Source organism: Kogia breviceps, chromosome 1, assembly GCF_026419965.1.
Source record: "Kogia breviceps isolate mKogBre1 chromosome 1, mKogBre1 haplotype 1, whole genome shotgun sequence".
NCBI classification, from domain to species: Eukaryota; Metazoa; Chordata; class Mammalia; order Artiodactyla; family Physeteridae; genus Kogia; species Kogia breviceps.
Genome location: NC_081310.1, coordinates 147,835,568 through 147,851,008, shown reverse-complemented (window position 1 = coordinate 147,851,008; position 15,441 = coordinate 147,835,568). Strand labels below are relative to the sequence as shown.

Sequence of the window (15,441 nt, the reverse complement as noted above, 5' to 3'; positions counted from 1 at the left end):
ATAAGAAAGATTAAAAGTCATTAAGACTCATGGTGGTTGTTTGTTTGTTTTTAAAATTCTTTTGAGAAAAGATGTTTGGGTGGACTGGTGAACTAGGACCTGGAATTTACTGGTTAATTCCTTCCACAACCGGCTGCAAGCTGAAGAAAGAAATAAAACCAATAACAGAAGAAGCCCAACTTGTATATAGAGATGAAACAGGGGAATTATTTCTCACAAAGGAATTTAGGTAAGTTTTGTTTATTGACGTTAAGAGCTATAACATCTAGACTGGATATATTTCAGTAGCCTGTCTTCCATCCTTTCCTTTGGCTAGCTGCAAATCCCAACCCCAGATTCTAATCAATAGTTCAGCTCATCCACTAGGCATCTGAAAGTGACCTTCTACTCATAGGTCTGGGATTGCCATTCATTTCCGGGTTCCATACATTCGGCAAATCAACTTTAGTTTCATATCTACTGATTTCTCGTCCACTAGAAATAGGTCCTGCTAGTTGCACTGTTGACTTAGATAGCTATCAAATATGAAATCCAAATAGGGTAGTTCTCCCATACCCTACATGTACACAGTAAGATCTGGCTGCAGGTAGAGAAGAAGAAGAAAGTAGATGGAGAAAGGAGAAAAGAAGAAGGGAACTTCTCTTTGAGTTCCTACTACATATTGACATGCTGTGGTTGCTTTGGAAACTTGTTTATGTCATGCAATACTAGACTGAGTAAAATATATATATTTGGATACATTAATTTTATCATTCACAAATATTGTTTTTTATTTTATTCTTTTCCATTATGGTTTATTATAGGATATTGAATATAGTTCTCTGTGCTATACAATAGGACCTTGTTGTTTATCCATTCTATATATAATAGTTTGCATCTGCTAGTCCCAAACTCCCAATCCAACCCTTCCCCACTCTCCCTCCCCCTTGACAACCATAAATCTGTTCTCTGTGTCTGTGAATCTGTTTCTGTTTTCGTAGATAAGATCATTACAAATACTGTTTAATGCCTTTATATTACTTCCTTTTGAAAGTTATCCTCATAGAAACCCTTTTTCAGTCTAGTTGCCTTAGAGAAAAATAATTAGCTATTTTTTGTAATTTTAGGTCAACTTTATCAGATATATTTGAAGTAATTGATTTAGATGGAAATGGTCTTCTTAGCCTTGAAGAATATAATTGTTTTGAACTGAGAACAAGTGGTGAGAAATGTGATGAAGATGCTTGGGCTGTCTGCAGAGGTAAGCACTTTTCTTTTTCTTAATGGATATGTAATATATATATATATATATATATATATATATATATATATATACCCACCCTTTCATCCTTAAGAAGTGAAATGTCAAATTTCTCCATGAAATATTATAGCAATTAGGACAGTTTAAAAGTAGTAGCATTGTTTGTAGACCATAAAAAGTTAAACATTTATTTTCCTTAAATTGGTAGTTGGTGTAGTACTCAAGTTAAAAGAAAATGTGAATTACTTAATCATAATTTCTATGTTCTTTGGAGCTTAGAATGTAAAAAACTTTGTCTTAGCTCTGATAGCAAAGGGACTGAAGTGGTTGAGAGACCCAAACTGCGCCCAGGAGAGGGCAGCAAAGAGCTAATAGGCTAGAGTTTTACTAAAAATTAAGAGGTTTCCAGGAAGTTGTTTATATATGTTAAGAATTCTTTTGTTTTTTGTATTTGAGTTGAATTAAGAAAGTCCAATGATGGACGTATAAAAGCCAAAAATGCTAACTAAGATAGGCAAAGAAAAATACTGAGAGTGAGGCGAAGTCAGTTGTCACTTGCGAGGAGTCTGGGAAGAGGGTAGAGTTTGTATATTTAAGCCAAGGACTAAAAGGTCAAAGGGGAAAGCCAGAAAGCCACAGCCAACTATAGATCACAGAACAAGAAGCTGAGGAGGCTAGAATGCAGTCAGGAGAGAGATTAACTCACATTTTGCTGTCACTGGGGTAGTAATGTGTCCTAATCCTCTGGTTCTTGAAATGGTCTAAGCTTGGCAGTCAGTGAGCCAGAGAGGAGTCTGATAAGTCTATTTATCTAAACAGCAAGTAAGGTAGAAATATTATTAACATAAACGTTTTTAAAAATACATCTCTTTTTAACTGAAAGTTTATATACTGTAATCAGTAACAAGAAATGTATATTGATTTATAATAGTAAACTTCAATTAACAAGATTGATAACACACATAATAGAGTATTATTTTTAAGAGGATGTAATCATCCTGTAACTTTAATGATATAATATTTTGATTCTCTTTGTTCCCTTGTCATATATCAGTTGAATATATTTGTATGAGTATTTTCTGAGTTCTCTATTCCACTGATCTGTTTGTCTCATCTGTCACCAGTACCACACTGTCTTGATTACTGTAGCTTTAAAGTAAGTCTTGAAGTTGGGTATTAATAAACTTTAAAAACTTAATGTAGAATTGATCATTTTAAGTTTTAAAAGTAGATTAGTTATTGATAGTCTCTATAGCATAGTATCTAGATACATTTTTCTTGAAAGTAATAATTTCTTTGTATTATATATCAAATATTAATATTTTTCATCTTGCTTTTCTACTTAGTAGCTCCAGCTTCCATTTTAGTGGCTACCATGTCTTTCTATGATCTAATTTAATCTACATTTACTTTCTTTCCTTACAAAAGTTATGAGTCACTTTCCAAACTCTAAACATTTTAAACTATTAATCAGTGAACCAGTTTTAAACAGTTATGTCTCTGCCTCTTTTCTCACAGTAATGTGTACAAAAGAGATATCTCAAATAAGAGTACCCATTTTCCTTGGGTATATTACAGATGGGAGTTGGAAAATAAGATCTTTCTTTGTTGTAGGACAATTAACAGAATGTGATCCAAAATGAGTAGCTGTTTATTATCTATATTATAGAAACATTCAGGAATTATATATATCTAGATATTTCTCCATGAATCTATGCTTATAAACAATGTTAAAATGAATGTACTTAGATTTGTCTGGGACATTCATGGACTCCAAAGTGTTCCTCATTATCTAACAGTTTTTTTAGGGACCAGTGGACAATTCAGTTAAAATTAAAGCAATTAAGAATATAGCAGTCTCCTTAAACCTGGCACCATCCACATTTTGCTTTTGAAACACCAGTAGTTTGGGGGGTATTACATCAAATTCATTTGGGTTTAAGTGGCAAATATATAAGAAACATTTCAATTTTTGAAATACAGCGTTGGCTTTGGCAACACATATACTAATTTTTGAAATATATGTCAGTATATACTTTAGATAAGCAGGCAGGTTGGAATTTATCCAGAAAAATTAAAGTTTCCTCTGATTTTGGAATATATTTGCACTATTTTTGACTTCAAATCTTGTTGAAAAACTAAATCATGCATTGTGACAGTGCTTATGCTGAGTTGTGGAAAATTAGAACAGTATCTCTCAAACGTTTTGAGTCATTCTTATTTCACTTTTGTAGTGCTCACAGATTCCTAAGGCCTCCTTTAAAATAAACATTTGTGAATACTAATATATAATAGATATTTTAGTAAGTGTATGAATTTTTAAATTATGTAAGAAAGAAACTTTTGGTGGTTTTGACAGAGAATTTCGATACAAAGAAGAATGAACTAACAAGACAGGGCTTTATGGATCTGAATCTAATGGAAGCCAATGATGGAGAAGGAGATCCTAGTGACCTTTGGGTAACTCTACACTCAATGGGCTACAATAAAGCTCTGGAACTGACAGAGGTAAAACAATCTTGAAGTTTTGCAGTGGGTTTAATGTACATAATATTTTACCCCATGAGCATTTTCCTGACACAGGACTTTTGAATTGGGCTCTAAAATCCTTGAACTTCAATACATGAATGAATCCTGGGCACAACAGTATGTTTCTGCTAGTTTATACAAGTTCTTACCTGAAATTTAGTTACTGCCAATATTTACGTAATTCAGGAACAAAAGGAATTTGAGCATATGATATGCAGAAAAAAGATTGATAATATAAAAAATTATATTTCTTAATTGGCGATGGCTATTTGAGTTGCTAAAATTTCATTTCTATTCAGAGACTCTTTGTCCTAATAGAATAAAGGCTCTCATATAATAAGGAGAATACATCTGGATGAGAACTGGAATTCTGATCTTTTTACAGAGGTACTCCTTGGGTTAATATTTGTAAAACACTTGGAACAGTGCTTGGCTCATAGAAAGCACTGCATATGTCTTAGCTATCATTATTATTATTTATTAACATGATAAGGTATAAAAGTTGAATAAGACTCACAATAAACCAGAGGAATAATAAAAATTAGGCCTATTTATTAAATTTTTTATTTTTGTGTCCTTTAATAAAGCTTAGAATAAAGGATTTAATAGTTTTAGACCACACAATTAGATAACAATACATCTTTTTTTTCCCTACTCTTAGGAAGATTTTATTTTTTAATTTTTTTAATTTTTCTTTTAACATCTTTATTTGAGTATAACTGTTTTACAATAGTGTGTTAGTTTCTCCTTTACAACAAAGTGAATCAGTTATACATATACATATGTTCCCATATCTCTTCCCTCTTGTGTCACCCTCCCTCCCACCCTCCCTATCCCACCCCTCTAGGTGGTCACAAAGCACAGAGGTGAACTCCCTGTGCTATGCTGCTTCCCACTAGCTATCTAATTTACATTTGGTAGTGTGTATATGTCCCTGCCACTCTCTCACATCGTCACAGCTTACCCTTCCCCCTCCCCATATCCTCAAGTCCATGCTCTAGTAGGTCTGTGTTTTATTCCCATCCTACCACTAATCTCTTCATGACATTTTTTCTTTTTAGATTCCATATAATGTGTTAGCATACGGTGTTTGTTTTTATCCTTCTGACTTACTTCACTCTGTATGACAGTCTCCAGGTCTATCCACCTCATTACAAATAACTCAGTTTCATTTCTTTTTATGGCTGAGAAATATTCCATTGTATATATGTGCCACATCTTCTTTATCCATTCATCTGTTGATGGACACTTAGGTTGCTTCCATGTCCTGGCTATCGTAAATAGAGCTGCAATAAACATTTTGGCACATGACTCTTTTTGAATTATGGTTTTCTCAGGGTATATGCCCAGTAGTGGGATTGCTGGGTCGTATGGTAGTTCTAGTTCTGGTTTTTTAAGGAACCTCCATACTGTTCTCCATAGTGGCTGTATCATTTTACATTCCCACCAGCAGTGCAAGAGTGTTCCCTTTTCTCCACACCCTCTCCAGCATTTATTGTTTCTAGAGTTTTTGATGATGACCAATCTGCCCGGTGTACATTTGTTTATAAATTAAAAATAGTATCTGTCCTTTCTATAAATAAATCCACCTCAGAGGGTAACACTACCACCAACAAATTTTAAGTTTTGGGTGTATTGAGTCTTTGGTTTAGTTCCTTAGTTTTGACATCATTTAACATTCCTCATAATTTTTTTTTTTTCTGAGAAGTTCTCTATAATTTTTTTGCCATTTTTATTAATAGAGGTGAATAGTTCCAGTAACTTTTTACATCCTACTTTAACCTAACATTTAGTGAATCTCACATTTTTAAGCATGGTGCAAAATCAGCATCTAATCTGTGAATAATATTGTGTCTGCTACACATGCTTTCACTTAACAAAAGAATTAGTTAAGAGCAAATTAAGACACTTTATAACATTTGTTGATGTCATTGACTTCTGAAGTCACAGGCAAGAAGGATTTCTGAGACAAAGATCTTTTTATTTAAATTTTATTTTTTTATTGAATAGGTAATATATTCATATCATTGAACGTTCCAAAGGTAAAAAAAAAAAAATTATACAGTGAAAATGTCAAAGGATGATGAGATCACCACTCAGTAGCTGAAATAAAAAGACAAATGAATTGATTGCTTACTACAAGGGAGAGCTATCTGGTCAAGTGTAGTTTCTCTATGCAAAGCAGAATGTTCATCTTATTTATAAAGTGTTTTGGGGAAGCATGGTTACTCAGGTGAGACTGTTGACTGGTTGGCACTCAGTGGTATATTTATTTGCATGAGTCTGTCTGTGATTGCTTGACTTTCAAAAGTGAGGAGCCAACACTGGCTGACTTACAAAAGTGTGTTTATTGAAGTGAGTTGTTGCAGATCACCTGAACAGTTTTAAAACAAGTTCTGGGGAGAGAGATCAAGATGGCAGCATAGAAGGATGTGGATCTCACATCCTCCCACAAATACATCAAAAATATATTTACATGTGGGACAATTCTCACAGAATACCTACTGGACACTGGCAGATCTCACACGACCAAAACTACAAGAAAGATCACCACGTAACTGGGTAGGACGAAAGAAAAATAAAGGAATCAGGATGGAACCTGTACCCCTGGGAGGGAGCTGTGAAAGAGGAAAGGTTCCCTCACCCTGGGAACCCCCTTCACCAGCTGGAAGATCAGCCGGGACAGAAAGGGAGATTAAGAGGCTCAGAGGAGAGTGTAGCAATACGCTTGCAGCAGGCAGAGCAGAAGGAGACCAGCACAGATGGTCCTGGCCACCTTGCTGCACACTCCAGCCTGAGGTGCCCATCTGTTGGTGTGCACAGTGACTGGATGCTGAAACTCGGGCTTCAGCGGACAGACCTGGGAAGGGGACTGGGGTTGGCTGCATGGAGACAGCCCAAAGGGGCTGGAGTGTGGCCTGGGCCGCAAATGGGGGTGTGCACGGGATGAAGCCTAGGTCCGCCATAGAAGCCCCATTGTTAATGCATGCAAAGGGAGCGGCAGGGCCCTACACTAGCAGCCTCATTCTCCAGTGACCTCACAGCAGGCACAGCTCCACCTCCATGAGCTCTGGGAGCATCAAGCTGCAGTTGCCCACATGGAGAGGCAGAGCTGAAATCTGAGCCAATCCCCAGGGGTTGCTCGACTTCAGAAGCCGGGCTGAAATCTGAGCCTTGTCCAGAGGCTTTGCAACTTTGGTGGATATATGCTGCCAGCACCTTTGCAAGCTCAGCACCTGTGGGACATCTGCGTGGATTACTGGTGCTCTCATGGCTGGGGCAGGTCTGGAGTTAGCAGCTGTGGGCTTTGCAGGCACGCACATGCGAAGGCAGGGCCAGGGTCTGCACTGATTCCCTAGTGCCCACAGGGGGTTCAGAGACACGACTGTATGTGACTACTGTGGGTCCTGATGCCTATGAACACAGTGCCTGAGGGACATCTGGGTTGATTGCCTGCAGTCCCATGGCTGAGGTGGGGTGGAGGGCAGTGCCAACAACAGTGTACTTTGTGAGCACACAACAGGTGACACACGACACCAGAGCACACTACCTTGTGGACAGCTCCCACAGAGGAATACTCAGTGGCTTTCCCAGCAGAGGTACTTCAACCCCACCTACCCCACACCACAGCTCAGAAATGGATCTGGGGACTTCTACTTCAACAACTGAAGAGCAGACCTTGACCCTGACAGGGCTATGACAGCCACAGAGCAAAGAGGAGGCCCTGCTCAACATCCAGTGAAGCCTGTAGTCACCACAAGTCCAATCACACCCCCTATCAAGGGGATAACAGCCAGCATACACTGAGGGAAAATGTGGCAGGCATCCATACTAAAAACAGCCCTCGCACCAAAACTATTAGACTCATGCAGGCTACACAGGGATACTCCCACATAAAAATAGCCCTTCATGACCACAGTAGATACCTGTTTCCCCTAAATTCAGAGTCAGAGAAATATAAGTAGAATGAAGAATCAGAGGAACCACTCCCAATGAAAAGAACAAGAGAAAGTCCCTGAAAGGACAAACAATGAAATGGACTTCTCCAGTCTACTAGATCCCAAGTTCAAAGAGGAGGTAATAACAACACTGAAGGGGGAGTTCCCTGGTGGTCTAGCGGTTAGGATTCGGCACTTTCATTGCCACGGCCTGGGTTCAATCCCTGGTTGCGGAACTGAGATCCTTCAAGCCTCCTGGTGCAGCCAAAATAAACAAAACAAAACAACAACAAAACACTGAAGGAATTAAGAAAGCCTATTGATAGAAATGCAGATCACTGTAACAAGGAACTAGAAACTATGAAAGAGGAGCCAATTAAAATTAGAAAACTCATTTGCTGAGATGAAAGCCAAGGTAAAGGCAGTAAATAGCAAACTAAGGAATGCAGAAGAACGAATAAGTTAACTGGAAGATAGAATAATGGAAATCACCCAATCAGAACAGCAGACAGAAAGATAAACAGAAAAAAAAAAAGAAAGCAATATATGAGACCTATAGGATAATATAAAGCAAGCCAATCTATGCATAATAGGGATCCCAGGAGAAAAAGAAAGAGAAAAATAGATTGAAAATGTATTTGAGGAAATTTTGGCTGAAAACTTCCCAAACCTAAAGAAAGAAATATATCCAGGTGCAGGAAGCACAGAGGGTCCCAAACAGGATGAATCCAAACAGAACTATATCAAGACATATTATATAATTAAAATGGCAAACATCAAAGATAAAGAGCGGATTCTAAAGACAGCAAGATAAAAACAAAGCGTTAGTTACAAGGGAAGCCCCATACGCTGATTTCTCTACAGAAACATTGCAGGCCAGAAGGGAGTGGCAAGACATATTCCAAGTCCTGAAAGGGAAAAACCTGCAACCTAGGATACTCTACCCAGAAAAATTATCATTTAGAATAGAAGGAGAGATAATGAATTTTTCAGATAAGCAAAAACTAAAAGAATACAGCAATACTAAACCTATCCTAAAAGAAATATTGAATGGTCTTCTCTAAATAGAAAAGAAACAAGAATCTATAGGAAAGAGAAAATCATAGTCAAATGAGGCATTACACAGAAAAACAATTTGTGAAAGCAATGATAACTACAATGAACAGCAAAAGCATAAACATGAAGATGTAAAAGAGGGCATCAAAATAAAATGTGGGGGAGAGGAGTAAGAAAATGTAGGGTTTTTTTTTTAAGTATGTGTTTGAGCCTATATGACTACCAGTCTAAAGCAAGTAGATATACTAAAGGGTTAACATACTTGAAAAACAGCGTAACCACAAATCAAAAAACATATAATAGATTCATAAAAAACAAAAACAAAAGAACTCAAGCATAACGCAAAAGAAAACCATCAAACCACTGAAGGAAAAAGAAAAAGAGAAAGAAGGGAACAAAGAAGAAATTGAAAATCTACTGGAAAACAAGGTTTAAAATGGCAGTAAATGCATATCTATCAATAATTACCTTAAGTGTCAATGGACTAAATGCACCAGTCAAAAGACATAGAGTGGCAGGTTGGTTAATAAAATAAGAGCCTACAATATGCTGCCTATAAGAGACCCACTTTAGGGTGAGGTACGCACACAGATTGAAAGTGAGGGGATGGAAAAAAAGATATTTCATGCAAACTGAAATGACAAGAAAGCAGGGATAGATAGCAATACTCAGATGAAATAGACTGTAAAATAAAGGCCATAAAGAAAGATAAAGAAGGACACTATGTAATGATAAAACGATCAATACAAGAAGAGGACATAACACCCATTAACATATATGCACCCAATATAGGAGCACCTAAATGCATAAAACAAATACTAACAGACATAAAGGGAGAAATTGATGAGAATACAATAATTGTAGGAGACTTTAACACCCCACTGACATCAATGGACAGATCATCCAGACAGAAAATCAATAAGGCAACAGAGATCCTAAATGATATAATAGACCAGTTAGACTTAATTGCTATTTTCAGGACATTACATCCAAAAAACAGAATACACATTCTTTTCAAGTGCACATGGAACATTCTTTAGGATAGACCGCATACTAGGACACAAAATAAGCCTCAACAAATTTAAGAGCACAGAAATTATTTCAAGCATCTATTCTGACCACAATGGCATGAAACTTGAAATCAACCACAGAAAGAGAAATGAGAAAAAAATTATTACATGGAGACTAAACAACATGCTACTAAAAAACCAATGGGTCAACAATTAATTAAATAAACAACTTAACCTACCACCTACCACCTTCTTAGAAAAAGAAGAACAAACAAAAATTAAGGTCAGCACAAGGAAGGAAATAATAAAGATCAGAGAGTAAATAAATAAAATAGAGATAAAACACATTAGGAAAAATCAATAAAATGAAGAGCTGGCTTTTTGAAAGGGTAAGCAAAATCAACAAACCTCTGGCCAGGCTAACCAAGAAGAAAAGAGAGAGGACCCAAATAAACAAAATAAGAAATGAAAAAGGAGAAATAACAGCTGATACTGCAGAAATACAAAAAAACCATAAGAGTATACTATGAACAATTATTTGCCAACAAATTGGACAACCAAGAAGAAATGGACAAGCTTTTAGAAGCATAAAGCCCACCAAAACTGAATCAAGGAGAAATAGGTAATTTGAACAGACCAATCACTAGAAGTGAAATAGAATCTATTAAAAAACAAAAACAAAAAAAACTCCCTGCAAATGAAATTCCAAAAACAATGGCTTCACTGGGGAATTCTACCAAACATACAAAGAAGAACTTATACCAAACCTTCACAAACTCTTCCAAAAAGTTAAAGAGGAGGGGACACTCCCGAAGTCATTCTGTGAAGCCACCATCACCCTGATACCAAAACCAGACGCTACCAAGAAAGAAAATTACAGGCCAATAACTTTGATGAATATAGAGGCAAAAATTCTAACAACACATAAAAAAAGATCATACACTTTGATCAAATGTATTCATCCCAGGGTGACAGGAGGTTCAACATATGCAAATCAATCAATGTGGTACATCACATCAACAAAAGCAAAGACAAAGCACATGGTCACTACAATAGATGCAGAAAAAGCATTTGATAAAATTCAACATCCATTCATGATAAAAACTCTTACCAAAATATGGTTAGAGGAAACATATCTCAACATTATAAAAGCTATTTATGACAAACCCACAGCCAACATAATATTCAATGATAAAAGCTGAAATCCTTCCCACTAAAATCTGGAACAAGACAAGGATGCCCACTCTCACCACTTCTCTTCAGCATAGTATTGGAAGTCCTAGCCACAGCAATCAGACAAGAAAATGAAATAAAAGGTATCCAAATTGGAAGGAAGAGGTAAAATTGTCATTATATGCAGATGACATACTATAAATAGAAAATCCTAAAGACTCCTTGCAAAAACTACTAGAACTGATAAATTCAGTAAGGTATCAGGATACAAGATTAACATACAGAAATCTGTTTCATTTCTTTACACTGACAATGAAATATAAGAAAGGAAAGTGAAAAAAAATCCCTTTTAAAATCACATCAAAAAATTAAATACTTAGAAATAAACCTGACCAAGGAGTTAAAAGACTTACATGCTGAGAACTATAAAACATTGGTAGAGGAAACTGAAGATGATTCAAAGAAATGGAAAGATATTCCATGCTCTTGGATTGGAAGAATTAATATTGTTTAAATGGCCATACTTCCCAAATTAATCTGTAGACTTAATGAGATCCCTTTCATGACATTTTTCACAGAAATAGAACAAATAACCGTAAAATTTATATGGAATCACAAAAGACCCAGAATTGCCAAAGCAATCCTGAGGAAAAAGAACAAAGCTGGAAGCATAATCCTCCCAGACTTCTGACAATACTACAAGACTACAGTAATCAAAAGAGTATGGTGTTGGCACAGAAACAGACATATGGATCAATGGAACAGACTAGAAAGCCCAGAAATAAACAAACACACCTACGGACTATTAATCTTTGACAAAGGAGACAAGAATATACAATGGAGAAAAGACTGTCTCTTCAGCAAGTGGTGTTGGGAAAGCTGGACAGCTGCATGTAAATCAATGAAGTTAGAACACTCCCTCACACCATACACAAAAATAAACTTAAAATGGCTTAAAGACTTAAATATAAGACATGACACCATAAAACTCCTAGAGGAAAACATAGGCAGAACAGTCTTTGACATAAATTGAAGCAATATTTTTTTTGATTCGTCTCTTAGAGTAATGGAGACAAAAGCAAAAATTAATAAATGGGACATAATTAAACTTAAAAGCTTTGCACAGCAAAGGAAGCCATAAACAAAGTGAAAAGACACCTATGGACTGGGATAAAACATTTACAAATGATGTGACCAACAAGAGATTAATCTCCAAAATATCAAACAGCTCATATAGCTCAATTAAAAAAAAAAAAAAGAAGCAATGCAATCAAAAAACATTCAGGAGACCTAAATAGACATTTCTCCAAAGAAGACATATAGATGGCCAACAGGCACATGAAAAGATGCTCCACACCACTAATTATTAGAGAAATGCAAATCAAAACTACAATGAGGTACCACCTCACACTGGTCAGAATGGCCATCATCAAAAAGTCTACAAATAATAAATGCTGGAGAGCGTGTGGAGAAAAGAGACCCTCCTACACTGTTGGTGGGAATGTAAATTGGTGCATACACTATGGAGAACAGTATGGAGGTTCCTTAAAAAACTAAAAATAGAGTTACCATATGATCCAGCAATCCTGCTCCAGGGCACATATCCAGAGAAAACTCTAATTCAAAAAGATACATGCACCCCAGGGTTCATAGCAGTGCTGTTTATAATAGCCAAGACATGGAAGCAAACCTAAAACTCCATCAACAGAGAAATGAATGAAGAAGATGTGGTATATACATACATACACACAATGGAATACACACACACACACACACACACACACACACACACACACACACACAATGGAATACTACTCAGCCATAAAAAAGAATGAAATGATGCCATTTGCAGCAACGTGGATGGACCTATAGATTATCATAGTAAGTGTAGTAAGTCAGACAGAGAAAGACAAATATTATATGATATCACTTATATGTGGAATCTAAAATATAATGCAAATGAACTTATTTACAAAACAGAAACAGACTCACAGACATAGAACAAAAACTTACAGTTACCAAAGGGGAAAAGGGGGTAGGAATAAATTATTAGGAGTTTGGGATTAGCAAACTACTATATATATAAAATAGATAAACCACTGCATATAAAATAGATAAACAGCAAGGTCCTACTGTATCAAACAAAGAACTCTATTCAATATCTTGTAATAAACTATAATGGAAAAGAATATGAAAAAAATATACATAATATATATGTACATATCTGTGTGTTTATATATATATATACACATACATATATAACTGAATCACTTTGCTGTATACCAGAAACTAGCACAACATTGTAAATTAACTATTTTACTTATAAAGATTAAATATATATTAAAGAAAAAAACAAGTTCTGATGACTGCTCATTACCATGATGACAGAATGATCAGTTTTTTCATAAGTTAATGGGCACTTTTTTATTCCCAGTCTTTCCTTTTGATTTTCATCCAGCTAAGGCTGCAGGAAAAATCCATCAAAGATTCACTCAACCACTGATATTGATTCTCTTTGAAGAGGTTTCCTCTGTGGAGATCTAATTTTCAGTTTGTGCATGTATCATGATTTCATCCTGTTTTTGCCTTTAGGTCATCTGTTGGGAAAGTAACTTTTTAAGTTACTGAAGCATTTTAAGATTCTGGACAACAGTTAAACTCTGAGACAAGTACAACTAGAAGTACTATAAGAAAGGACTGAAGGGCACTCCAGAATCATGACCCCAGATTTTCCAGACTTGGCCAAGAAAAGTCCCAAGGACTTCCTAAGTCTATTTTTTATAGCCTTTTGTAGTTTTAGTTAGTTTTACTTCTAGTGTTAATCCAGGTACAACCTGAAGTATTAGCATTAGTGCAGACTCCTCCCTGATTGTTCAAAAGTAAGTCGAGGCTTTTTTTTATTATCTATACCTGTTTGAGTCAAAGAATTTAACTCAACTGTCTTGTTGTGCCCCCAGGGCTTAGGCTATATTAATTACCGTGTCAACCAAAGTGAAGGAGCAATTTTTTGGTAATCATGTGGAGTGGCATAACTGCTGTGAATTGGCTTACTATCTTCAGGAGTCTTTTGCAGAAAGGGTTTTATTCTTTTGGGGTGTATGTCAGGAAATATAACCCACTGAGGGTATTGGAGAGTCATGTCCTTGGAATGGCCTAACTAATAGCTGTACAAAATAATTTACCTTGGTTCTGGGTTGGCATTAAATAGTCTGATTTCCACATAGAAGCTGCACAAGTCATGTAATCATCCTTTGTGGGATTGTAGGTATATTGTTTCTTGGTGCTGAGACTAATAATAAATATTGCACTTTTATTTCTCATAGTTCAAACATATTTTCCTTAAAGCCTAGACTTAGGAAAGTCAGTATTACTAGTAAGGAGAACATGATAGGCTAAGTCAGACATATGTACCCTTAAATCAGTAAAGAGGAAAGCTATGAATAAACAAGAGTTTTCAAAGAAGACTGTAACCTATAGAAGAATCTTGCTCCAGTGGTCTTGAGAGGAAGCTTCTTACTTCATATGGTCATGTGCTTATTGAAAGGGTTTTGGGTTAGCAGTTAATTCTGTGTACTGCTGGCTTCTGGAGGTTCTCTGGAAAACCTCACTTTAGGATCTTTAAAGGATGTATCTTTCTAATTCTGTTAAGGCCCTTATCGTTTTCCCAGAGATTTGGGAATGATAAAGACAAAACTATTTTTGAGTAAGGAGCAAAGCCTTACATAATCCAAATTTATGAATAATTGTTCCAGTTAAATGTGTCCCTTGTCATGGCATCAGTAATTTGGAATGTCCTAGGCAGTCATGATGGTTGTGACCTTTCAACAGGGAAATATTTTGATCCATTCTGAAAAGAAATGTGCTATTATTAGTACGACATATTCAGAAACCATAGCAGGAGAGGCAGCTGTATAAATTCAATTTGGAAATGCCCAGAGTCTTTTAGAGCATAGTCTCAGTTCATGTCCCTCAATTTTTTTAGGTTAATTTAGTTACAAATAAAGCATGGACCGACTTTATCCTTCATCATCCTAGGAACGTTTTTTCCTTAGTGTTTGATATTATAGCCAGTTTGTCCCTATTGGAATGAATTGTTTCACAGAGGATTTTATCCTTTATTTTTATAGTCCAGGTGGCTATTTTGGTTTTGTCAGATCTTAATCCTCGTGGTTCTTATAACCTGATTGTACCCATTGTTTCTTTTCAAAATTTGGGAGGCCAAAATTTGTATATCTATAATGGAATTCTTGAACTTTTCCATGGATTTTATTTTATTATTTTTACAATGCTTTTACATAAGGACTTTAGTCAGAGTAGTCTGTTTAATATAATGGTCTGTTAAAAGTATTTGTATAGTACTTCTAAAGTATTTCTGTGGTATTCTATAGTATAGATATTGGCTTCTATAGAACTTTTTGCGCAGGGTTAGTGGCCATAGCTCATGGGCCTAGCCGCTCCGCAGCATGTGGGATCTTCCTGGACCGGGGCATGAACC

At 36.1% G+C, this 15,441-nt stretch overlaps 1 protein-coding gene across 1 annotated transcript in view; it reads left to right on the top strand.

Annotated features, from left to right (window-relative positions):
- EFCAB7 (EF-hand calcium binding domain 7) overlaps positions 1–15,441 on the top strand; it is a 52,506-nt gene that overhangs the window by 28,860 nt on the left and 8,205 nt on the right. The window contains exons 9-11 of the mRNA XM_059045127.2: positions 72–229; positions 1,107–1,240; positions 3,600–3,748. Coding sequence (XP_058901110.1) covers positions 72–229; positions 1,107–1,240; positions 3,600–3,748 — 441 coding nt within the window. The remainder of the gene's footprint in view (positions 1–71; positions 230–1,106; positions 1,241–3,599; positions 3,749–15,441) is intronic.